A 27,153-nucleotide genomic window follows, 5' to 3' on the forward strand; every position below is an offset into this window, starting at 1 on the left:
TGGGACGGGCATCGACCAAGTTCCCATAGCGACCAGTTTACTCCCAGAAAACCCAAACCGAAGCACAATCCCAGAGGCGAAGCCCACCTCATCCAGTCAAGTCCGAGCTCCCGGCCGAGTAACACGTAAGTCTTCCTATAAAACAAAAATTAACCATTTAAAAAAAAAATTCAATTCTTAATTTTAATGCAGTCGGGTCGGTTTAAATATCGATCACATTAATCAGCGTAACAGATAACCAATCGCGATTGAATCTTACTTTCTCCCCAGGCTAAAAATAAATTTATCGAAATGTTTTATATCATGATTTATACTATTCTTATTCTTCTACACTACATTTTTATTCTTGGACTATTTGATAATTTCTCGTTTTTATGAATGGGCAAGAACGCACTCAAAACCTGAAACCACTAGTTGAGTAAGTACACGCCCGCTGCGAGCTTTATAAGCCCGTTAAGTTCACCTAGTCTAAGGGCAGGGCGGTCGCAAGATAATAGAACAATTCAAAATTTAAAATATCCAATTAGTGAAAATCGTACGGAATATAATGTCAAACGGACAGTAGACGGTTTACTGCTCTCGTCGTATGGTTTTTCCAGCCGGGTTGGCAATATTAATTTTAAATTAAACACTTTTGTGACTTCATCAGACCTACATACATCTTGATCATATTTGGTCCTCTCACACATGTTTCTCAACTTTCACCTAAGCTGGAAAAATATTGCACAATAAAATATAATTAGATAATAATACATATTTAAAGTTAATTATTAAATACAACATTTATTCAATTATTATTTCCAATATTGACTGAACAACCGTAATCCATTAATAATCATAGTCTGGAGTGAGTGAGGACGAAAGAGGGAGCGAGATAGAAGAAAAATGAAAAGTAAGAAGGAAACTGGGATAGTAAAAGAGGAGGGATAGAAAGAAGAGGAGAGAGGAAGAGAAAGACAGCAAGAAAGAAAACTGAGATAGTAAGAGTGTGAGTCAGAGAGAAATATACGGGGAAGCGAAAAACAAGAGGCCAAGACAGAAAAGGGAATTGGGAGAGTAAGATAAAGTGATGGATAAATGAGAAAGTAAAAGAGAGACGAGGAGAGGAAAATGAGGGAGAAGAGAGAGACAGTGATAAATAAATGGGAGAATTATGGATTAATTAACGATTTATTGATAAAAATACACTCAAAATGTGTGTATGAGAGAGAGAGAGAGAGAGAGAGAGAGAGAGTGAGAGGAAGGGAAAGAAAAATTAGAGGGAGAGGAGAAAAAATGATGATAATATAAAAACAGAGAAAAGTTAAATGGGAAAGCAAGAGAGAGTGATGAATCAGCCAGTAAGATGGATTAATTAACGATTTATTGATAAAAATACACTCAAAATGTGTGTGTGAAAGAGAGTGAGTAAGAAAGAAAGAGAGAGAGAGAAAGAAAGAAAAAATAGAGGGAGAGGAGGAAAAATGGGAGGGTAAAAGAGAGAAAGAATGAAAAAGAAGAAGTTATGAGATAGAGAGAGATATGAATATTATTTTTAAATAACATAAAGTGGGAGAAAAAAATAAGGAAAATGGGAAAGTGAGTGAGAGAGAGAGAGAGAGAGAGAGAGAGAGAGAGAGAGAGAGAGAGGACGATAAAGAAATATTAGAGCGATAGAATGAAAAATGGAGGGTAAGAGAGAAAAAGAGTGATATAGAAGGAAAAATAAATACTACTTCCAAAATTAAAAAGTTACTAGTACTAAAAACTAAAAATTAACACCACATATGATTTTTTCGCAACAGCAAAAGATACCCTCGGGATGCCGGTGTTTTAAAAAAAAAGCCCATTTGTACTCGGATTCGAATACAGGGACCGCTGAATTCGAACCCGGGGCCTTTACCTTACAGTCATGAGCGCCGTGTCAACGCCTAAACCGTTGCGGCCACCGACGCCCTCAAAAACTTTAAAACTTACTTGTACACTCAATAGAATAATAAATTAATAATTAATTAGCTCTTAAGAATTTATACTGCCTTCAATCCATTGAATAGGCTAAACCAGCAACGCTCTTCTACATTGCATAAGTGTTGGACCCAAGCGCCGTCCGGTTCAATATATTTTTTATTTTATTTTATTAATTTTTTTTACCTTTACCTTAGCGCTGTGTCAACGCCTAAACGGTTGTGAACACCGACACCCTCAAAAAACTTTAAAATTTACTTGTACCCTCAATAGAATAATAAATAATTAATTAAATTATAAGAATTACAATTTACACTGCCTTAAATCAGTTGAATAGACTAAACCAGCAACGCTCTTCTGCATTGCATAAGTGTCGGTCCTCAGCGCCGTCCAGTTCAAGATCCTACGATTATTTTTCGCCCCGTTAAAAAACATTTTAAAAAATAATAAAATAAAATAAATTTTACGATTGTTTTATTATTTATTTTTTTAAGAGGGATTTTAACTACGAGGGATATGATGCCCTAAATGATTATTTAACGCTGTACGCTTTATACAATCACCCTGTAAGTTTCGAAAAGGAAATTATAATTTTATGTACATCTGTCAAAATCTGTTAGTTAACACTGGGCGGATCCAACTACACATAACTTCAATATGTATTTTTTTTGTCTAAGCGAAATTCTTGAAATAAAATAAGTATATGTGAATTTTTTACAGTATATTTATTTAAATGGAGAAAGGTGATGATAATAAATTTGGAAATATTTTAAAATCTGTTTTTAAGTGATCATTTGCCAAAAATAAGCTGACTTTTAACGTTCCTTGCGGTTCATACAACTTTTACCAATAATTTGGTAAAAATCCCAAGACCCTCTGATGGAAAAGCGTTATTTCTTCGAATCGCAATTAAATCTGAAGGACTTTTAAACTTAAAACTTTGGCAGGACGGAAGGGCGGATATCACTCCGGGCAATCTTGGAACAAAAGATATTTCCCCCTTTGTCGCTCATTGTCACTCCTTACAGCCCGTGGATAAAGGAAGCCTTCTGAATAATTCATCACAGTTTAACATAACTAAAAACAGAGGAATGTCGTTTTTTGGTAAAACGGTGTTTACTTTTCATTTCTAGCTACATGTAGATTCAAAGGATTTTATAAAATTAATAATAATGAAGTTTAACTGACCACCAAATATCAAGGGAATTGTTCCAAAGTTTTGGTTTGGCTCTAAATCAAACTAGTTGTGATATTAAGATTGTCTATATTTAGCAGGTGGGTAAGAAAGGCAATCCTGGATGAATTAGTTTCAGGTATATAAAGTATTGTAGAAATCTAGTTTTGCCCAGTAATGAAATTTTGAAAATACACATTTGAAAGTTATTTTTTTATTGCCATCTGTGAAGTTTTTGTGCTTGGTGTCTTTCAAGGGTTCATCCGTTTTGACAGGATTTCTTTTTCTCCCTAGGTCGTCCGTTTTTACATACCTACTTCAGGCTTACTAAATCTTAATTCAATTTAAGAAAAGCCTTTTAAATCAACCACTTTAAAAAAAACTAAATCTCCTTGTTTTTCCTGATCACCGCAAAAATCCTTCGTCACCTTTCTAAAAAAGCTGTAGTTTTCCTTACCTACAATTGTCTCTAGAATTAAACACTTACCTATCCCAAAAGAAATTTTCCCTCATACGAATGATTCCAAAATCTAAAAACCTTCCATCATAACCGTTCAGTTAGTCTGTTATTTAGAATGCTGATAATTTCAGAATTTCCAAAATGTTGTAATCGACTTTTTACGTGACCCGTTGACCTTGGCTCTTTAGGCTATGGCTTACTCCATTACCTGTAATCAAAAGACTTTTTCTCTCTGGAAATGGATGAATTCGAGATTCTTATGCAGTCCTGACCTTGCACCTTCAGAATCATTTCCTTTAGAAAAATGTGTTTCTTAAAAGTTAATGAGACTTATTGCAATAAAAATTCAAGTAATGGCACTTGGTAGCACACTATCTTACATTTAAAAAAAATTCAACCTGTATATAAACGATGTACGTTACGTTAAGTTTAGATTGAGATTTAGATAGGAGTCGGCCACTTTACTTCCTAGCGCATTGCGACCAATATTGGTCAATCAATCTCCATCAATGTCTAGAACTCATTGTTAAACTAACCAGATCCCAAAGCTTTGTTAAAGCCATTTCTGTGTGTGTCCTTCAGATATTGGCTTTTCCTCTCCCGGGATTAGGAATCTCAGCCGAAGAGGAAATTTCGCTGTTTCTTCTCCTTGATAATAACCGTACAGTCTTTTTAAAAAGATAGTTCCTACTCAGAGTAAGTTGTTTTGAACGATTCGGATTTCGAGCCTACAGCTCATCAGGTTGAAGGAGCTCTACAACCTGATGATGAGCTTTAGGCTCGAAATCCGGATCGTTGAAAATAACTTACCCTGAGGAGGAACTATATTTTTAAAAAGATTTAACAACACACTCACTCCACCATTTATCATTTCTATAGCTGTACGGGCTTGTTTCTGGTGCTCCGAGTCTGAGTGTCCTGTCAGCATGTCAAGTTAATTATGTCGACGAAGAAGAAATCGACCACGACGATAAATGTGTTTGGGATCTGGTTTCTGGTCAGGTAGAGAAAGAAGTACACTCTGTGATCACTTGCCACGCTTTCGGCCTTTACAAGACCATCATCGTTATTTATAAGGGCCAAAATCCTAGAAGAAACCCTGCTTAAACAAATTCTCCCCATCCTTCATGCCTTATCCCTGGCCAGCAGTTTGGGTTCAGACGTTCTCATTCCACAGTTCTGCAGTGCCATCGCGTTGTAGAAATCATCGCTACTATTCTCGAGCAAAACGCTGCTCTGGTGTAGTTCTAGAAGTGAAGCAAGCCTTCGATTGGGTATGGCACTCGGGGCTGTACTGGAAGAAGAGAGAGACCTACCGGCTACTAAAATCCTACTACCCGGCAGATACTTTCATCACTGGCCTCTCTTTATCAACCGGCTATCGCACAGAAACATGGGTACCACAATAAACTATCTTAGGACCCATCCTCTACACAGTCTACACCGCAGACCTACCCTGAAACGATCCTCACTACTTATGCGGTTTACACGACCATTTTTTGCTCTTAAAAAGATCTCTTCATCTCAACCTGAAAACCCGCATCCCTTGAGCGATTGATTCAAGCGATGGAAGATCACAATAAACATACAAAAATGTGAACGTGTCACTTTCACCTTTCGGAGAATAACCACTGCTCCCATTTATTACAATAGTATCCCTCTACCAACAACCATTATTTTGGTTTTTATCGGATTTTGGGGTTCAACGAATTTTTCCACCTCCAAGTTATTTCAAAATCTCTGAACCATCGTCCAATATCCGTATCCAATATGTCCTTGAAGCAGGGAAAAACCGCTACAAGAAGTTTTGCAAGCAATTATCAAGTCACCATTTCAAATAATCCTCCCCTACGGCTGAAGCGTCACTGCATCGCGACCGCCTAAGTAACGTCTTTTTTTCTTATTTATGTATTTTTTATATTTTTCTTGTTCTTGCAATTGGCGCAGGTGTAAATAAACAATTATTTTTAAAACTCAGAGATCTGTTTACCATGTTGGAAAAATCAACCGGGGCTATCATTGGAAGTTGATTGGATCGAAGTAACAAGATAACCACAAATTGATAGCCTGAGGGATGTTCGAATTCGGCCTTCAGTCCCTGATCGAATCGAATCGAATTTTCCCTCTTGGCACGCCATTTGGCGTCTTTGAAAGAACGAAGAAAAATAATTATGAGCAGGTTTCAATTTAAAAATTTAAATTTTGTCTTTCACTGTTGGGTGACTTGCCGTATAAACGTCGTCTTTCAGTTTTGACATATTGCGTTGAAATCTGCATGTCAAGTCCCAACACGTCCTAGGGTTAGTAGTTCTTTTCTGCGATGGTCATTTAATGAACGTTTTTGCATACCTATGTCCTGGCATGCATATCCAATGAAAGGAAGACCTATTCTTACGCGATGGATCTAAGTTTTGAGCAATTTGGTATGCAGCAAGAAAGTTTTGGTCCCATAGATATCCTGGTTGAACTTTACTTGGACCTCTTCTTTGTATATTTCTGTCCGCTAAGATTTGGTACCCACACAAGATTGACTTTATTGTTTTCCTCAATGTACCTTTAATAAACGTTTTCAATCCAAATCTAATTTTTGGTACTGGCCTTGACTATATTTCCCGACCTTGCACCTCTTCCGACTACCACCACTTTTAAACAAAAGCTCATTTTTCTTTTTGAAAAATCTACTGATAAATTTCTTTTATTGCGATATACATTGTTCGGTACAGTCATAAAAATAATAGAAGAAAATTTATTTCAAACAAAATCCAAGTCGTGGTACTATCTTTAACTAGACACCGGACCTTGCACTTTCAGACTACCTCCTCTTTCGAAAAATGGTACATATTTTTAACGAAGTGTTTTTTTAAGACATAAATTGTTCGGTACAGCCATAAAAATAATAGAAGAAGATTTATTTCAAACAGAATCCAATTAGTGGAACTGTCTTTAAATGTACACCGGACCTTGCACTTTCAGACTACCTCCTCTTTCGAAAAATGGTACATATTTTTAACGAAGTGTTTTTTTAAGACATAAATTGTTCGGTACAGCCATAAAAATAATAGAAGAAGATTTATTTCAAACAGAATCCAATTAGTGGAACTGTCTTTAAATGTACACCGGACCTTGCACTTTCAGACTACCTCCTCTTTCGAAAAATGGTACATATTTTTAACGAAGTGTTTTTTAAGACATAAATTGTTCGGTACAGTCATAAAAATTGAAGATTTATTATTAAAAAAATCCAATTAGTCGTACTGTCTTTAACTATACACCGGACCTTGCACTTTCAGACTACCTCCTCTATCGAAAAATTGCAAATATTTTTAAGGGAAAGTGTTTTTTAATGCATAAATTTTTCGGTACAGCCATAAAAATAATAGAAGATTTATTTCAAATAGAATCCAATTAGTGGTACTGTCTTTAAATGTACACCGGACCTTGCACTTTCAGACTACGTCCTCTTTCAAAAAATGGTACATATTTTTAACGAAGTGTTTTTTTTAAGACATAAATTGTTCGGTACAGTCATAAAAATTGAAGATTTATTTTTAAAAAATCCAATTAGTCGTACTGTCTTTAACTATACACCGGACCTTGCTCTTTCAGACTACCTCCTCTATCGAAAAATGGTACATATTTTTAAAGAAAAGTGTTTTTTAATACATTAATTGTTCGGTACAGCCATAAAAATAATAGATAAAGATTATTTCAAACAAATTCCAATTAGTGCTACTGTCTTAACCTATATTCCTCGACCTTGCACCTTCTGACTACCACCACACTAAACCCACGCCCGTAACGAGGAAAAAATGAATCTCAGTCTAATTCTCGTTTAACAAAATTAAATTTTAAAAAAAGTTTAAAGTTGAAAAATTAAACAAAGTATATTTAAAATCAGACCTTTCGCAGCTTTTGTATTTTTTATTCAATTGCAACTTGGTCAACTCGATAAACGGAAAATAAACTTTTCCCATTAAGGATTTTTATATTTTCGAGAACCAGCTAAAAGGATTTGCACACAAAAACACTAGTTTTGGTTAATAATGAGTCTGATAAAATATTACCTTTATCTATTTAAATGTTATAACATTAATATTAAGTCACGTCAAATCAGATTAATTTGTATGGTTCATTGTACTTTAATTCTCCCTGGTTGATTATAATTATACATAAAATCAAAAATATATGTTAACTGGTTGTTTTTAATGCTCGTATTTCTAAAGGATTCAAGGCTTTTAGTCAGTTATTTTCGCCTTTTTATCTCTTTTTCGCTGTCAAGATAAATAAATCATAAATTTATTTAAGTGAAAGACGCCAGGCCGAATGTGCGCTCTCTCTCTCTCTCCCTTTAAACAACACTTGGCCGACGACGCCCTGGTGTAATGTTTCATGATTGCGCAGCCGGATCAGCAGGATCAGCATGACGCCCGAGTGGTCCCACTTTAACAATTTCCTTCCATTACGGGAATGGGCCTTTTTAGATCCTTTCTCATGTTGAGCGAGAAAGGGAAAGAAATCCTACGATCTACAAATGAAAAATGAAATAGTAAACTCGTTTTTATTGCCTTTTTATGGCCGGTTAAACATGCTGAGATACTTTTTTTTTTTCTAAAAGTAATAAATTTATACATTAGATTCTTTGAAACAATACTGTTTTGTTAGTTAAAACTGTGGTTTCTTATCAAATAGAACTTTTTATCTAATGGAGATGCTTAAAGCAGGGCTTCAGTCAATATCAAAGGTCACGCAGGGTTTCGAAACCTTGCGACATATTGCTTTTTTACTGTATTACACTCAAAATTAAAACCCTGCTGAAATGTAATGGAATGTTAGTCGCTAGCTTTGAATTATGAAGGAAAGATGATTTTTTTAAATAAATTGGATTGATTTAAGGGCCAAGTTTCTCCCACGTAAAATGCTCACACTCAAAAAAAATTGCAATCCGAATTTAAAAATTCAAATGTGAGAGATTTTGAGTTTATACGATGTATTTTCATGAAATAACGATTGTACAATCTGAGTCGTTCGGACGTCTGAACTTTTCGGTTTTTGCAGCCATTTTTAGAGATCTAGATCCTGCGTCTCACTTTGTTTTCAAGAAACAGTCCTTAAATCGTGATTTTGGTACTTTAAAATAGCTGTTCTATGACAGGAATTCTGATGCCTTTTTCTCCTCCTCGTCAGTCTCATTCATCTTTTTACTTATTTTCTCTGTAAGCGGGCGCTGAATGCTTTTTGTGTGGGAGAAGGTAATGTGCAAAAATACATTAAACCAGAGAGATAGTATTCAGAAACATTTATTTTCTCTCTGGGGACGAGTTTATTTACAAGAGGACTTACCCCCAAAGGATGCACGGCAGCAGGAGCTTTCACATCCTTCTGTGTCTTCCACGATCTTCTTCCCGCATCTTCTGGGATCCTCGATCGACTACTTGTAATGGCTAGGTCCTCTTGTCGATTTCCCGGCTGAGTGGGGCTGCTTGACTAAGTCCTCCACTTGACTGTGGGTGCTGTTGATTCCTCTCGATCACTGAGTCCTCGGGTCGACTGAGTGTGGCTGCTTGTCTGAGTCCTCCACTTGACTGTGGGTGCTGTTGATTCCTCTCGATCACTTAGTCCTCGGGTCGACTGAGTGTGGCTGCTTGTCTCCTGTTGTTCTTGTTCACTCCGCTGCTGTCGAGTGCTTGCTATCACAAAGTCCTCGAAGCCAGCTGGCCGAGTCTCTCCTGCCCGCTGCTTCCGAGACACTCGACGTCGACTCGTTCTGCATCTTCGACAGTCGACTTTATTGAACTCATCTCGGTCCAGACAGTAGAGTTTGAGGAGGCATACTTTCAACAGATGTTTTGCTTTTCATCTTAAATTTATCGTTCTTCGATTTTGCATTTGCTTTCTGCGATTTCTTCATTCGCGCTTCCAGCTTCTTTTCTAGATTTTGCCTTGTTTGTTTGCTTAATATTTAGAATCCAGGACTAAATACCTGTAACCCTGGCGTTATTTCTACTTCTTGTACTCTTGGAGGACTGGAATATCGTTCAAAATCTAATTCTGAACGTTTCATACTACTTTTATTCAGTCCTTCATATGAGCTTTCACTTATTTTAAATTTTCAGCGTCCCTTGTCCTAAACTTTAATCAAACTATAAATCGTACAATGTATAAATAAAAGTTATTTTGAACTTACAAATTGTATATTTTATATATTAAATATAAATAATTAAATAAACTGTCCTGAAATAGGAAGGAAAAGGCTACGGTACCTATGAAAGTCATTCTTGAGGAATGCAGACCTCGATAATCCAGAGAAGACTTCTGCACTTTATTAAAGACACAAAAATCTCCTAGAAAAATCATTAGCAGACCACCAGAAGAAAGTAGCAAACTTACTAAGAATAGAGAAATCCCTCTGACACCATATAGTTAAAACTGAGGATTAGTTTCAAATTTGTACACCTTGGTTAAATTTTTAAAATTCTCGGTATGCTGATATCACACCTGCGTCTTAAGACCAATGTTGACATATGGTTGGACCAATGTTTTGGTCGGTGGTGTGGTAGACCAAAACTCTTCAGGCCAAAGCAATAAGGCAGCTAAGTGACACCTAAAGACAAGTGTGTCTCAATGTCACTGGTGCCATGAACACAACACCAACTGGGCCCTGGAAGTTTTGTCAAACCTCCCACCACTTCACATTTTAATAAGAAGTAGCCAAAGCAGCAGCCCACAGGATCATAAATGGACAACCATCTGCTAGGATAGGCCATGTGAATAAACAATGGAAACTGAGGGAGGAAAAGGAAGGTGGCAGGCTTAGTATGCCAATTGATGCCACTACTCCAAAGTACAACTTCACCAAGTACTTACACCAGAACGGGAAGAATGGGCGAAGGGAACACCACTAAAGGCAAATTCCTACTGGTATACTGACGGCTCCAATCCCGTACGACAAGGGTAAGGAAGCTGGGGTCTTTGAGATGAACCCCAAGACCGAACTGGCGGTAAACCTAGGCAAGTATGCTACAGTTTTCTAGTCAGAAATCATAGCGATCGAACAACGTGCCAGAGAAATAAAAAGGCTAGGAATACATTCCCGGAAGATAGCCATTTTCTCCGACAGCCAGACTGCTCTCAGGGCCTTAGCCTCATGCGAGGCGAAGGCAAAGAGTGTTTGGAAATGCATGGAGGCCCTGAAGGAAGTCAGCGACACTAATGACCTGATCCCGGCATGAGTCCTTGGACATTCGGGGCATAGAGGCAACGAAAAGATTGACATGTTGGCCGAAAAGGGAGCCAACATGACTCTATAGGCCCAAAAACCTACTGCGGCTTATCATCCTGCCACAAAAAACGATACATCTTAAAATGAGTCCAAAACCTGGTGGAACAATACCACAGGTATGAGGCACGCAAAGAGATTCATAGAAGGACCATCCGCAAAACTTACAAAAGAACTACTGGAAGGTAACCGCAATCGAACCAGGATTCTTATTGAACTCCTGACGGGACATTGTTACTTAAGAAAGCACATGCACCGGATAGGAGCACAGAGAGAAGAAACACTGTGCAGATGCCAGGAAGAGGAGGAGACCGCAGAACACATTTTATGTTTCTGTGCAGGTTCCTGCAACTAGGACAAGAAAAACCACAAGCAAGATCCTACATCAAGGAACCGCTGGCAAAGCTGTGGAGGCTGGTTAATAGCCTGAAGCTGGCCAGTGAGTTGTAATTAACTGAGGAGCACAATAGATCTATTTAGGTCGAGGTGCAGTAGGCCTTGTGGCCGGCTCAATCCTATCCCTATGCTGATATCATAAAATAAAAACCGGCTAATCTTGGCATAAAAGGACATAAATTTATACAAGCACAACTAATTATAAAATTATCTTGCGTTAAATTTTACAGCATTCTTATTTTGTTTAGAGTTCGACTCAATTTTTGGCTGAAGAGTGGTAACTGGAATATATTTCATCTACACATTAAGAAATAAATTGAGGCAAAGGGTTATTGTGATGTGATGAAATAAGCGTTTTTAGGTTCGTAAAATCGGGCTCGAGCCCCTTTTGTTTTAACGGAAATGTTGACGACCTGACATACAATCTTCGGTCGTTATGATGCCTTTGTCCAAAGAGAACGCTATTGTGCCTCAGACACCTTGACGTTTAAACATTTTCCATATTGAGCTTTTAGTCCTAAATTGCAAAGATTAACGCGAGAGAAATTAGTAAAGTGTAAGCCAATAAATAAAACGAATGGGAACGAATTGAACGACTAAATGGCTTTCTCGAAAACAAATCAGTTCCGCTTTCGCGCTTTTCCCATTCGAACAACAATAATAATTTTATCGTTTAATTAATGGCCGAGGAGGAAGAGAAAAAGGCATTAGTATGGTCGTTCTGGATTTTCAGAAAAAGTTCGATTCGTCCGATTTGTCACAGTTCTGATACCCTGTCTCATTTGAATGTCAGAAACCTCGTCAAATTAATTTTTACCCTTCGAACAATTCCCATTCCAGAACACACAATTCAGCAAATAATATTTATTTAAGCTTTTCTAAAAGGGATATTTTTATAAAGGATCGACGAGGAGACAATAACATTTGTTCAGAGAAAAACTTAGAAACCAGGCCGTCGTTAGCCGGCAGGAAACAATGGAACAAACTTCAAAATGCAACCGGACACGGAGAAAAGATTTGACATAGAAGAGTTTTCTAATGATTTCCTTTTTCTTCAGATAACTGGAAATACTATACATTATATTGACCTTACCATTTTTCTATTAGATGGATTTTGTTTTTAATCCATTTTTTTCAGAATGAATAATTTTTTTTTTTACGAGGGTTCGCAACAGCAGAGGTTATATGTCGGGTTCGAATGCAGGGCCGCTGGATTCGAACCCGGGACCTTTACCTTATGAGCTCCGTGTCAACGCCTAAACCGTTGCGGCCACCCACGGCCCCTGATCTCACAATTAAAGGGAGGTTGATTTTCAAATTTTTGCAAATTGTCTCTCCAAACTTAGTGAAATTTGCCACAAGGTTTTTTAATTTTAAAACATTTTCCTAATTTGCTGGGTCACTAAAAGCATAAGTATATTTATCTGCCATAGCATGGGTGTTGTCTATACTGAAATACATAATTTTGGACCGATCTACGTAGAAAAGTTAGGTTAAAATATGTTTTGAGCAATTAAACAGATATTCGTGTTTCGCACCCCGAAAAACCCTGAATTCAACAAATTTTCAGGAAAATTATTTTTTTAAATTCCTGTTTGCCTTCCATTTGCCGACAATTTTTTCAAAAATCAGAAAAAATAGTGATTAAATGAAGAAAAACTATATCAGTCTACAGGAAACTTTACACTAGTTTAAAAGTCTATAAACTGTACGTAATGGCCCAAACTGAAACCTCCGTGAATAAATTAGAACCGAATATATAAAATAAAACGTTTGAAGAGTTTTGGTTGATTTCATCTTTATTTTTCTCATTTATAATGTCATAAAATTTAAACGTTGTTTATGAAGGCTGAAAAAAGACATTAAGCTTTCCGCCGGAGAAAAGTTTTTATTTCTCGGCTGTTCCCAGCTAATCCAGCCCAAAAATATATATTTTTTGTTTGTGACAAAAATTCGTATTCAAGGTCTTTAAGGGGTGCTTAAAGTGAACTCGAATTGCTTTTTTTAAAAAAAAAAAAAATCTTTGCCTACTTTGCAGTCAGCGTCTTTTGTTTTTTGTAACTTTTTATACAGGGTGTTCAGCTCCTCGTGTTACAAACTTCCTATAGATTCTGCGTTCAAAATGGAACCAAAAAGTCCTAATAAACTACGGTCCGAACGTTAAGGAAATAAGCGTTTTAGTAGCCAGAACTTTGAGAAAAAAATTGTTTTCAAAGTTGAAAAACTTACTATGGTGATTCTAAACTACTATACCTAAACCTAAAGACCAGAAAATTTTGGGGAACAAAAAGTTTAATAAATTCATTCAATTTCTTCCATCTTTCCAATACTTCAAACACGGTTTTTTCCTTCATCAATTTCTTTATCTTTCAAAAAATTAATTAAAAAAGCAATTGCACCACTAAAAAGGATATTAAATGGAGTACGTTTCACCGAAATTTACTAGTCTCTAGGTTTGGAAATAGTAGTTTAGAATCATTGTAGTAAGCTTTTCAACTTAAAACAAAATTTCAAAGTTGAAAAACTTACTACGTGAATCTAAACTACTATTTCTAAACCTAAAGACCAGCAAATTTCGGAGAAAAAAATTTATTAAATTCATTCAATTTTTTTCCACCTTTCCAATCCCTCAACCACGGTTTTTTCTTTCCCTTCATACATTTCTTTCTTTCAAAAAAGTAATTAAAACAGCAATTTCACCACTATAAAGGATATTAAAAGGAGTACGTTTCTCCGAAATTTACTGGTCTCTAGGTTTGGAAATAGTAGAATCACCGTAGTAAGCTTTTCAACTTAAAATTTTTTTTTCAATGTTCTGGCTACTAAAACGCTTATTTCACGAACGTTTACAAGTTTACTATTAATCATATCTTATTGTAAATTTAATGCAGTTTAAAATGGTATCAAAGGATTTGTCCAAAACCTTTTAGTTTTGGAGTTATCACTGTTTATTTGAAGCAAGATCGTGAAATGTTAAAAAATCAGAAAAATGGAATAACTCCGAAACCGCTGAGATTCGGACCGTAGTTATTTAGGACTTTTTGTTCCTTTGTGAATGTCGAATCTACTGGCAAAGTTTGTAACACGATTAGCCAAACACCCAAATATCTAATCTCATATTATGCAGTCTTGCATATTATATTTTTAATAAACATGAAAGAACAAATGGAATGGTATATAATAATATATTATATAATANTGGGTTCGAATCCCGCTCGTGTCACTGACTTTTTTATCTCAACTAAAAACCTTACTTAATTGAAATATATTAATTGGTCAAGCGGATCACTAAAACTAGTGAATATATAATAATATTGGTATATGCGCGACAAAGGTAGAATAGCATATTTTAAAATATTCTAAATATTCTTACCTCCGAGGGCCAAATTCCAAAAAAAGATTTTCTATAAAATCGATGATCCCACGTTCGTAACCTCCTTTTGTTTAGCTGAGAAAATGCGTTGGGGCGATTTATGTATGCACACAACGCACATTATTACGCCTGTCCTGTAGGGGAAAAAAACAGCGAAACTAGACGGACCCAGAATCATGAATTGTCTAACCGATATCAGTTTGTTCAAAATCATTATAAAGTATTTTTTCCAACAGTTTAAAAATGTAAAGTGACTTCACATAGTCTGTTAAACCCTGGAATTTCCGTGCGTAGGTGGTTAATTTAAACAGCGAAACTAGGCGGTCTCAGAGGTACTGGTGGATTTTTAAAAACCTGTTTTTTCTCACTGGTTTAGAAAATGTAACGGGAGAAAATTTTTCAGCATGGTCGAAAGTGCCTTGTGTGGACGTTTTTATCTTAAAGTTTAATCAAGTAGCTGAGAGAAAAAAATAAAATAAATAAAAATTCCGGGCAATCTAGTCCTATAGTTGAAGGAAGGCTATAACATTCGGAATTTCCTCGGCTGTCGTAAAGGAAAGGAAAAAGGCGGGGGGCCCAGAAATGGAAAGGAAAATGCGTTATTACTTTCCAGGAAAACGGGTTCCGGCAAATGGGAAAGTTATTAGTGAATTCCAGACTCCGGGATATTCCTCCCCGTTCAACAGGTGCTTTGACTCTGATATTTCCTTTATTGAAAATTTAATTAGATTTTTTCAAACCGAATAATTAATCGTTCCTGATTGATCAGAGAGGGGATGCTTACCGGCAAATTGCTCGAAAAATCCTACTTAACCCTGGAATATCCATATTTAAAAGTGTCGTAATGATTTAGCGTCTCATGGTCTTATTAGTCGATTTATAAATGCAAAATAGCGTTTACTTATATTTTTTACACTTTGAAAGATCAGCGGAGGAAAAGGAAACGGGGAATTTCAGATTGTAGTTCAGTGAAAATAAGTAGAAGCCCATCTGATGGACGAAATAAAAGTAGTAAAAACTAGTCTTTATGTAAGGTATTGGTTGAGATAAAAAAAGTCAGCGTCACGAGCGGGATTCGAACCCACGACCTTCGCTCAATACGCCGCTGCTCTACCACTTGAGCTATCGTGACGTCAATCCTCTCGGACACTAAACTCCATCACAACCTTTTTAATTTTCCCTTCTTTTTGCCATTTTTCAAAATTCGACGTGGGTTCGAATCCCGCTCATGACACTGACTTTTTTATCTCAACCAACACCTTACACAAAGATTAATTAATTGAAAGATATTATTTGGTCTATCGGATCACGAACTCTAATGAATGTAGTAAAAAACGTGTAGAATTAGATTTTGAACAATATTTTAGTCCTCCAGGCAGTGGCGAATCCAATAAGGGTGGAAAAGGGATCCCCCCCGTGGAGCCAAGTCAAGATGTTATGCTTTCTATGTAATATGTCTTAGTTTAGTCTTAATTTAGCAAAGAGGCTTATATTTCAGAATTATATAAACCTTGATATGTTACCTCTGATAAACCTCCCAAAATTAAACCAGTTTCCTCTTAACTGGTCACGCTTTGGCTTTGTTTTACCCGGGTTCGATAATTCAATCACTCCATTCGATATCAAGAAACCTGCCAGTTGAGTTTTAATTTTAGGTAGATTTCTTTCAAACATCTAGCGCCCTCTAGCATTTTTAGGTTTTCTCCAGCACAACAATCTCCTCGGTTTGTTTAAGTTCACTCCCTCCTAGCTACGCCCCTCAATATTGAATTTGGAAATTTTTGGTACCGTTTGTAAGCAGGGTTCTTCCTGTAACTTTAAAGCTCAATTTGGCTCAAATCCAGGCAGTAATTTAAATGTTATCATAATTTGAAGAAAGTCCCATTTTTAATTAAGATTTTTTCTCAAACACGCTACTTTCAAACCTAATTTCTTTCTTTTAAAAGATCAAATTAATTTCTTTTTTAAATAAAATGAAAGCGTAGGCGTTTCCTAATTTTCTGTTACAATGTGCCAAGATTTCTTTTAAGTTATACAGAAAACACGGTAAAAAGCAAAGTCCTTAAAATTGAGTATATTATTAATAAATATGGCGTGGCCATCACACGTCTTTTTCCTTAAATCTCACATTGTTACCAAAATGGAATAGAGAAGTAACTCGAGAAAATAATTAATTTAATTAATTAAATTTCAAATTATGTAATTAAATAGTAAATCATTATTTTATTTTTATTATTTTCAGTGGTCTAGGAAAAAATGGCCCGAATCTAATTTAATTTAACGCCAGCTGTTAATAAGAAACAAAAAAAATTGATTTTTTTATCCTATGGTATGATGTTACGTTTTGTATAAAATAAATAATATATACCCATGGTTTTCAAATTATTCTATAATTTTTAAACTAGGAAATTTTTAGCAGCACTGGATTGGTTCCGCGAAAGGAAGGAGTCTACCATTTTGTTTATTAAATTCACTAGTTTTTGTGGTCCGTTTGACCAATTAATATCTTTCAATTAATTAAGGTTTTTAGTCGAGATAAAAAATTGGCAAAGAGGAGGGAAAATTCGAAAGGTGGGGTTGAGATGGGAAGTTAGTGTCCGAGTGGATCGAAGTCACGGTAGCTCAAGTGGTAGAGCAGCGGCGTATCTAGCCGAAGGTCGTGGGTTCGAATCCCGCTCGTGACACTGACTTTTTTATCTCAACTAAAAACTTTTTGTTTATGTTTTGTGCTAAACAATTACATTGCAGACGATGATTTTTTTCGTGATTAGACATGTGCTTCTAGTGCTTTTCCGATTTCTTTCTCTAATCTTCTTATTTGATCTCTTGACTATTAATTTTTTATATTCGTTAATTTTGGTCATTAAAAACATTTACATTGCAGACTATGGCAGAAAAACATTTTGAAAATATATGAAAATTATGTTCCTTTTTGAAATTAAAATATTGAAACTTTTAAATCAAGTTATTTTTTCAGTTTTTCCCTTTGAAGGAGGAGAAAGTATTGCCGAAAAACTATGTGTAGAGTTTTCTCTCGATCCCCTGACTTTAAAAAAATCGAAAATTTTTAAACCTCCCCCCTGATGATCAACCCGGATCCGCCCCTGCCTCCAGGAGTCCAGAGAAATAGGAATAACGTCAATTTGGGTTACAGGTGTTTAATCCTGAATTCTAAACATGCAAAACGAAATTTTGAAAAGAAGTTGGAAGCGCTAATGAAGCAATTGCAGAAAGAACGTAATAAATCGAAGAACGATAAACTGAGGACGAAAAGATTACAGGATTAAATGCCTCCAAGGAAAAGTACAATAACCAAATTTTGATTCACTGGTAGTGGACGACCTCAACTGTGGACATCGACGCACAAGGAATTACAGATTAGTCATAATAACGCAGATGCAAAATCTTAAATATAACGCTGTTTTTATAACTTTTTACATATCTAATCTAATTTAATTTAATCCTACATATTATTGCCTTATTTTATGAAAAATTACAAATCGATTAATATATATAATAATTACATTTAATTAAGGTTTTAGTTGAGATGAAAAAAAGTTAATGGCACGAGCGGGATTCGAACCCACGATCTTCGGCTTGATACGCCGCTGCTCTACCACTTGAGCTACCGTGACCTCGATCCACTCGGACATCAACTTCCTATCTCACCCCACCTTATGAGTTTTCCCTCCTTTTTGCCATTTTTCATCTCAACTAAAAACCTTAATTAATTGTAATGATTAAATTGGACAAGCGGACCACGAAATTAGTGAATATATAATAATATTGAAATGTATGAACAATGAAGGTAGATAATCATAAATATTTTTAAAAAATTCTTGGCTCCTAGATTGCCAAGACGATTTAACACGTATCTAATATTGTTCGACCTAGTATCACTAAAAAAAGTTTCATAAAATCCCACGTTCTTTGTAATTAAATATTGTAGCTTTTTGTGCCTGCAAGTTGATTATTTCCGGACAGGCAGTTTTGTTTAGTTTTCTACAGGCTTCAAGTTTGACGGGGAAGAGGAAAATCTGTGTTATAACGAGGTAGATGCGCCGTTAGAATAAATATTTCAAAAGCTCATTTCCTTAATCTTGATTAAAAAAATTAAAGCTAACAAATCCGTTTAACAGAAATAACACGCCCTTTAAACACCCTGATGCCATATTGTATCCTTGAAAGTTATCGATCACGTATATCTCTATACGTACGACTACATTAACATTTTATTCGAGTTAAACCGAGTTTTTTCAGTCTTCTACGGTTTTCGGAAAAAAATATGTTAATATTTACATAGATAAAAGTGATTTATTACTCAGAAGAGTCATTCGATGTAAAAATCAATTAAAAAACACCAGGTTTAAACTTTTAAAAATCAAAGTACTACAAGACCAATTCCTGATTTGCGAAAGTGAATAATCAACGAGAAAGCCGCGCAGAATGTCGCATCTTACTTTAAGTTTGGCCAAAAAATCTTAAGTGTGATGTTAGGCCCTATAGAAAATGTTTAATCCTTATCAAACTGGCATAATCAATTGTCAAATCTTGGGTCGTGCTGAGAATCAAAAATCGTCAGAAATAATCAGTTCTTTTTTCTTTCTTGTTAAAAATGTTTTGTTTGATTTATATTGTTCCAGGACCTTGGGAAAAATGCTGAAGAATTGAAGAACAAATGAACACTCTTTGGAAAAAAAATAAATAAATAAATAAAATGGAAGGCCATCACGAGAAAAAGAAAAAAGGGGCGTCGCTCAAAAAGGTCGTTATAGGTAAGTATAAGGGCAAGAATGTCTTAATTAATGAAAAAATTGAAATGACAACTGGTGAAAGAAAACCTTTTTCAATTTTTTATTATTTTTATTATTACTTTTGCAGCTGAAGTCGAAAATGACGGCAGCGGCAAAGAGGGCTGCCCGTTCCATTTCGGCCTCCGACCCTACTTCCAGAACATCGTTCCATCTCAGGAAAAAGAAATCATCGAAACCGTCGACTACCTCGAGGTAAAGCTTCTTTTATATTTTAATATAAAATAATAAGTCCAAGTTTGTCGTGGCCACGCAGTAAAATCTCACAATAATCATAGTGTCATAAATCGTAAAACACAATTAGAAGAATATATCTTAGAATATCAAATTAGGCCTAAAAATATCTTCTGGTTTTTATTAAAAATTGAAAACCTATAATAACATTGAGAATAAATGACAGAAAATTCTTAAAAGTTAGCTTAGCTAAAAGAGATTCAGAACAATCGTATGCAATAACATTGTCAATATATCTACAAAAGTTCGATGGGTCGCACCAATTTATTTTTATTTAAAAGGTATTGTGACGCTTTTAATTATTATTTATTTAAGAAAATTGAAGAAAAATTAATGCAAATGAACCAATTAAGCAAGGCAATACGAAAGAAAAGAAATGAAATAATTAAAGAAATCGTTATTGCCTGGATTCCGGCTGTATCGCAACAAAAACAAGTAGCGACGAAGCCGCATTACCAGGAGACTCCTATGAGCCTAGAGGATGCCAAAAATTATTTTAAAATTTTTATTGGAAGAGAAGAAAATTGGCGAATCCGATGAGCTGTAATGACCGGCAAATTAAAAGAGATGAAACCGTCGGTCAAACCGTTTTGGACATGGGCAAAGAACAAGATGATGATAAAGCGCGCCCAAATAACTGTAGAACAATTATTGTAAAGTGCGACAATTGGCGTCGCACAAAACTAGGTGTGACATAAATCTCAAAAATATTCTAAGACACAGCAGTGATGGCAGCGAAAATTTGATTGGGTACCCGAAGTGAATATAAGTTCGCATTTGATGTCTTTCCATACATGGTTTTGCCCATCCAGAATGAATTTATTTATTAGCGTGAGTGTTTGAGTAAATTTGTTTGCGGCGTAATATAGACACCCCATATGCCGACCAAACTAGGTTGGTTATTTTAACGTCCTGAATGAATGTATTTATTAACTTGATCGGATTGAGTGTGTTTTTTTGGCAGAATATAAGAGATGCCACGGACAAACCAGCCTATGTTTATACACATAGGAAGTCGTTGATTAGAGGCCGGGTGGCAGAGAGGCGGACGGATGTCTCGGAGAGAAAAACGTGAAGTCGTTCATTCGTGAGGATTAACTTTTCTTCCGAAACCGTCGTAAAAAAGTAAACCACGTCTTCACATTTCAAAACACATAATTTTCAAACAACAAAGCCAGTTAATATAATTAGAAGTGGTCACGCCCAAAATTGAGGCGTTAGTTATACAGTACCCGCTCTTGACATCAACTATGTCAAATCAATCAAGACATTAGATAAAAATAATAATTAATTGAAATAATTAATATGGCCAATTATGACAGCTAAACATATATGGATTCATTTCATATTACTGTTGAAAAGTTTTTTTTTTTCGGGGATCCGGCTGTTTTGAAATTTTATCAAGCCGAAAACAAAATTTGGCTGTTCTAAAAAATAATAAAAACAGTTAAATGTAATATTTAATTATTGCATTAATTAATTATAATTTATCTTTTGGTACGTAATTAATAAAAAAAGTTTCAAACAATAAAGCCAGGTAATATAATTAGAAATGGTCACGCCCAAAGTTAAGGCGTTAGGTGTACAGTACCCGCACGACACGACTGTGTTGCCGGTACTGTAGTACTTCCAAACTTGAAGGCACGAAGAAGGTTTAAGAAGAAAGTTAATATTTACATTAGATTTCTTTCGGGAAAGTCCCCCTATTCTTTGTATTTTTCTCGAATAAATTATGCGATTTTTTTCGAAATATATTAAATTTTATATAAAATTGTAAGTTTTTATTAGTTGCTTTTAAAATTTGGTTTTTAAAATCGTAGATGTATTTAAAAATAAATGCAGATTTTACACCAGCTATAATTAACCTAAATTGTTTTCAGAGTATCTTTCAATATTCACTCCACATCATGATCCCATTTGTACATGAACTCAAAACCACTGTTTTATCAATCATTGAAAACACACAGCAATTTATTAGTACGACAGTTATTACCATCAAATCTACCCCATGATCATCCAAGACGATTGAAGCGAGTCTTTCTCATTGAGTGAAGATTGAAAATGGTTCAGTGTGAAGGAGTGTTGTTCCTGGGCGACTTCTCCTACAAAAGATTCAAATGACAAATTCAACATACATGAACATATTTACTTAATACAATATTTGTAGTTGCATTGTCAAATAAATGTAGTTTTAAAAAAAATTATTGAACCCTGCGTGGATTTACAGAAAGTTTGAATATATAACAAAGTTACTATTACAATAAAAATTCATACAATTAAATCTCATTAGTATTAGCATGATTAGTAAATCTTATAAAACAAGTTATTCTTCCTGAACAGATTTTCTTCTTAACAAAAAAAGGCTTCTCACGTTATAAAGTCTCCCATTATAAATAACCAGATTTTTTTCTGTTCTTAAAAAAATTGCCTTCTCCCAAAACGAATATATGTTTAAAGTGATTGAGGGCGAAACACCGGCGTAAAACCCGGGTGCCCCTTCATTTTCAGTTGTAAATAGTATAAAAGTTTCTACTGAGGGAAAATGCATTTATTAGCGTAAATGATAACATGAGTTGCAGAGCCCTTTCAACACGTGTGGAAGAATAGATGATATCCAAGTAAATGACAGGAGAGCCCAATTTTACAAATAAAAAAACGCGGATGCATGTATTGCCTCGGCCACGAAAAAAAAAGTAATGCGAAGTAATAATAATAAAGTGGAAAGTTTATGGACCCACAAACAGCTGAAGTCATCGCCGGCCTTCTGTGTGTTTTCCTTCTTTTTCTCTTCTTTCGGGCGTATTTTGTTTTAAACTGCAGTAGTAATAAACTGCAGAGGTAAACTCGAAAATATTTATTTATAACCAACGCTTGAGAGATAGGAAGTTAGACGTTAAAAAAACATCTGAGTATAATATTTATTTTTATTACTAATAATAATAGTAATAGGCCACAGTGAAAAATGGGTCATTTGATATGTTTGGATTGCAGGATTTTTAAAATAAACCTGTGTGACAACCGCAAATTGAGAGAGCAGTGTCCAAGATTTCACACTGAATAATCTCCTTAATAAACTTCTCAGAAGGCATTATAATAAGAAATTCTCACGTGCAATTATTGCATTAATTAATTATAATTTATCTTTTGGTACTTAATTAATAAAAAAGTTTCAAACAATAAAGTCAGGTAATATAATTAGAAATGGTCACACCCAAAGTTAAGGCGTTAGGTATACAGTACCCGCACGACACGACTGTGTTGACGGTACTGTTGTACTTCCAAACTTGAAGGCGCGAAGAAGGTTTACGAAGAACGTTAATATTTACATTACACTTCTTCCTGGAAAATCCGCGTATTCCGTGTATTTTCACGTATAAATTATGGAAAATTAATTTTTCTACAAAATATATTAAATTTAATGATCATTTGGAGATCGTGAGATGCGGTCTTGTGTTGTAGGTTTTTAGCTAAACATTTTCTTTATCATGCCAGCGTTTCGATCTTTATTGAAATCATCTTCCTGGGATTTAAAAACATTGTTTAAATTTTACAAATACATGGAGGATGTGAAAAAAAAATAAATTATACAATGCTAGAAGTTTTATGTTTAATCAAAGTATTTATAGTAAATTATTTTAAAATTATTGCATTTAAAATCGTAGATATATATAACACTAAACTTATGTTTTACACCTATTATAAAAGAAATGGAGAATTGTGTGAAATGCATTATTTTAGAAAACGAAACACAGCGTTTTGTTTTAATGTTATGTTTAAATGAAACTTTCGCCCACGTCCTACACTTATTAGCTTCATCGTTGGCGTTTTATTATTTGTTAATTTTTTATTAGTTGAAACACTTTTTTTTGTGTGTAAAAATTAATGAATAAGTTGTTGGATCTTTATTTAACCTTAGGCTTTTCATCTCAATAACGAACGAAATGTGAAAACAACTGGTTGCCGTTCAAATTCACACCTCCGAACAAACGGCATTGTCTATAAAGAAAAAGTACACCGGAAAGTATTTCTCAATGAGAATATTGAGAAATTTCCGACCCGATGCCGGACTTTCTTTTTCCGGAGGGATGGTTCAGTGACCGGAACAGCCCCAGTTCAAGTATATTTGCTATCGAACGTCACAGTTGACTTTTCTCATGATCCCAGAGTTTAAAGGTGAAGGCCGGATTGTAAGAAAAACACGCGAATCCGGCCAATTTCGCCTTATATTAATAAGTAAATATTTGAAAAGGAAGGCAAAATTTAATTGTCAACAGTCCCAGCTTATTGATATTTCAAGTTCTCCCCGTTTTTTTCTCTTTTTTTTCTTTTGGTCTCTAATATAAAAAAATTAACAATTGATTATTAAGAAAAAATTCCAAAAGAATGTCCCAAACAAATTACGTTAGACACTGATCGTTGTTATTTTACACTGACACAATTGGCACGTTTCTTATTATAACGTAGATCTTCTAATAAGTTTATAACGGAGGTTATTCAGTGTGAAATCTTGGACACTGCCCACTCAATTCGCGTTCGTCACACGATCCACCGCGGTTTATTTCAGAAATCCCGCAATCCAAACATATCAAATGACCCATTTTTTACTGTGACCTATTACATTTAGGGTCACGACAATCAAGTATTGGTAATAATGTGTAGAGATTAGTGACCGTTAATCTATAGTTATTCAGATATCGTGAGATGCGGTCGGGTGTGATGTAGGTTTCAGAAATCATTTTCTTTATCGTGCCAACGTTTCGATCTTTTATTGAGCCCATNTGTTTTAAACTGCACTGGTAATTTGAGGAAAACTCGAAAATATATATTTATAACCAACGCTTGAGAGATAGGAAGTTAGACATTTAAAAAACATCTGAGTATAATATTTATTTTTATTACTACTAATACTTGATTGCCTTGAAAAAATGTAATAGGCCACAGTGAAAAATGGGTCATTTGGTATGTTTGGATTACAAGATTTTTAAAATAAACCGCGATGGATCGTGTGACAAACGCAAATTCAGAGAGCTGTGTCCAAGATTTCACACTGAATAATCTCCCTAATAAACTTCTCAGAAGACGTACGTTATATTAAGAAAATCTCACGTGCCAATTCTTTTAGTGTAAAATAAAATGCTCTCCATATTTTTTTAAAGAGAGGACGTTCCGATAATATTTTAAAGCAGTGTCTAACGTAATTATCTTGTGACTTTCTTTTGGAATTTTTTGTTAATAATCAATTGTTTTTTTGTTTTTGTTTTTAGAGAGGAAAAGAAAAAAAGGAGAAAAAAACGGGGGAGAACTTGAAATATCAAAAAGCTCTAACCATTGACAATTCAATTTTTCCTTCCTTTTTAAATATTTACTTATTAATAAAAGGTGAAATTGGCCGGATTCGCGTGTTTGCTTACAATAAAATCCGGCCTTTACCTTTTAAGCTCTGGGATCATGAGAAAAGTCAACTGTGACGTTCGATAGCAAATATACTCGAACTGGGCCTGTTCCGGTCACTGAACCATCCCTCCGGAAAAAGAAAGTCCGGCATCGGGTCGGAAATTTCTCAACATTCCCATTGAGAAATACTTTCCGGTGTACTTTTTCTTTATAGACAATGCCGTTTGTTCGGAGGTGTGAAGTCGACCGGCAACCAGTTGCTTTCGCATTTCGTTTGTTATTGAGATGAAAAGCCTAAGGTTAAATAAAGATCCAACAATTCATTAATTGTTACATACAAAAGAAGTGTTTCAACTGTATAAAACATAATTATTCAGCAATCGTGAGATGCGGTCTGGTGTGATGTAGGTTTCAGAAAAACATTTTCTTTATCGTGCCAACTTTTCGGTCTTTATTGAGATCACCTTCAGGGCCTGGGATTTGCAACTAAATCACACAAGACCGCATCGACGATTTCTGAATAATTATCGACTAACGGTCACTAATCACCACACATGTATAAAAATGATCAAATAATAAAACGCCAATGATAAAACGAACAAATTTAAATTTAAACATAATATTAAAACAAAACGCTGTTATTGTTTTGTAAAATAATATACGTTAAAACGATTCTCTATATATTTTATAGTATGTCTAAAACATAAATTTATTTTTATATACATCTACGATTTTAAATGCAATAATTTTAAAAACAATAAAAAATTAAAATTCTATATTAAATGTAATATATTTTGTAGATAAATTAATTTCACATAATTTATTTCTGAAAAATACAAATAATAGGGGGATTTTTCAGGAAAAAGTCTAATGTAAATATTATTCTTTCTAAATCTTTTTCGCGCCTTCAAGTTTGGAAGTACAACAGTACCGGCAACACAGTCGTGTCGTGCGGGTACTGTATACCTAACGCCTTAACTTTGGGCGTGACCATTTCTAATTATATTAATTGGCTTTTATTGTTTGAAACTTTTTTATTAATTAAGTAACAAAAGATAAATTTTAATGAATTAATGCAATAATTAAAATGTATATTTAACTGCTTTTATTATTTTTTAGAACAGCCAAATTTTGTTTTCGGTTTGAAGAAATCTCAAAACAGCCGGATCCCGAAAAAGCTTATTTTTTGTTTTCCCTAAATTTAATTTTTTTTTTTAAGTTCAAGAATAATTCTCATTCTCCAAAATACTTTAACATATAGGCAACGTTCTATGCTGAAGGTTCAGCACGATAGAAACAATTAGCACGCTTCACGAGCGGTCTGCGGGATTCGTATTGGTCGAACATGACTGAAATTTAATTGCGGTCTCCCTAGACGCATCCAATTTTGAATAATAACGATTCAGACGTGCGTAGGCTTATATAGATTTTCTGCGTATAAATTGCCGAGTATGTTGTCCCCGTATCGTGCCTGGTGTACAAGGCGATAATCAGTCCGTTTTCGTGGGCGTCTGCACGTTTCCAAACAAACCACCTCCTCCTGAATGAGACCGAATCAGGACTCTTCGCAGTTGAGAGTTTCCTACAAAAAGAAGAAAGAAAACTGGGTCATACGAACAACTCACTAAAAATAATCGAGATGTGAAATCAGGACTGTCACTTTTAAGAGAAAATATATTATTCAGGATATAAAATATTTAAAACTAGAAAGTGTTTTTTTTAACTAACTTTTTAAACACACCATTTATTTTATGCCATATATTTTAATTTTGTATTCCCTCTTCAGAGCTCACTATTTATCTACATGGAACTTAAACAGCTCTGAAGACCAGGGACGTGGCCCGAAATGCATTCAGCAACTAAAATATATGGCATAATAATAAATGGCGTGTTTAGTTCAAAATAACTTTCTGATTTAAAATACTTTTACCACCAAAATAAATTAAAAATAAATTTATGCCCTTTTTACACAATAATACGCAATATTTTTTAAAGTTAAATATTTAACACAACATTGTTGTGTCCAATTGTTACAAATATTATTTGAATATGAAAAACTATTAAAAAATAATTAAATGTTTTATTTTATTA

General features: G+C 34.8%; 1 protein-coding gene across 1 annotated transcript in view; it reads left to right on the forward strand.

The window, feature by feature from the left end:
- Positions 1 to 21: 21 nt before the first annotated feature.
- The window catches only part of LOC106666046, a 35,349-nt gene continuing 8,217 nt past the window's right edge, over positions 22 to 27,153 (forward strand). Inside the window, exons 1-3 of the mRNA XM_014392927.2 lie at positions 22 to 125; positions 19,267 to 19,398; positions 19,505 to 19,629. Of these exons, the coding sequence (XP_014248413.1) occupies positions 19,341 to 19,398; positions 19,505 to 19,629 (183 nt within the window). The 5' untranslated portion in view covers positions 22 to 125; positions 19,267 to 19,340. The remainder of the gene's footprint in view (positions 126 to 19,266; positions 19,399 to 19,504; positions 19,630 to 27,153) is intronic.

The sequence above is a fragment of the Cimex lectularius genome, unplaced genomic scaffold, assembly GCF_000648675.2.
Source record: "Cimex lectularius strain Harlan isolate CLEC.00 unplaced genomic scaffold, Clec_2.1 scaffold109, whole genome shotgun sequence".
NCBI lineage: Eukaryota > Metazoa > Arthropoda > Insecta > Hemiptera > Cimicidae > Cimex > Cimex lectularius.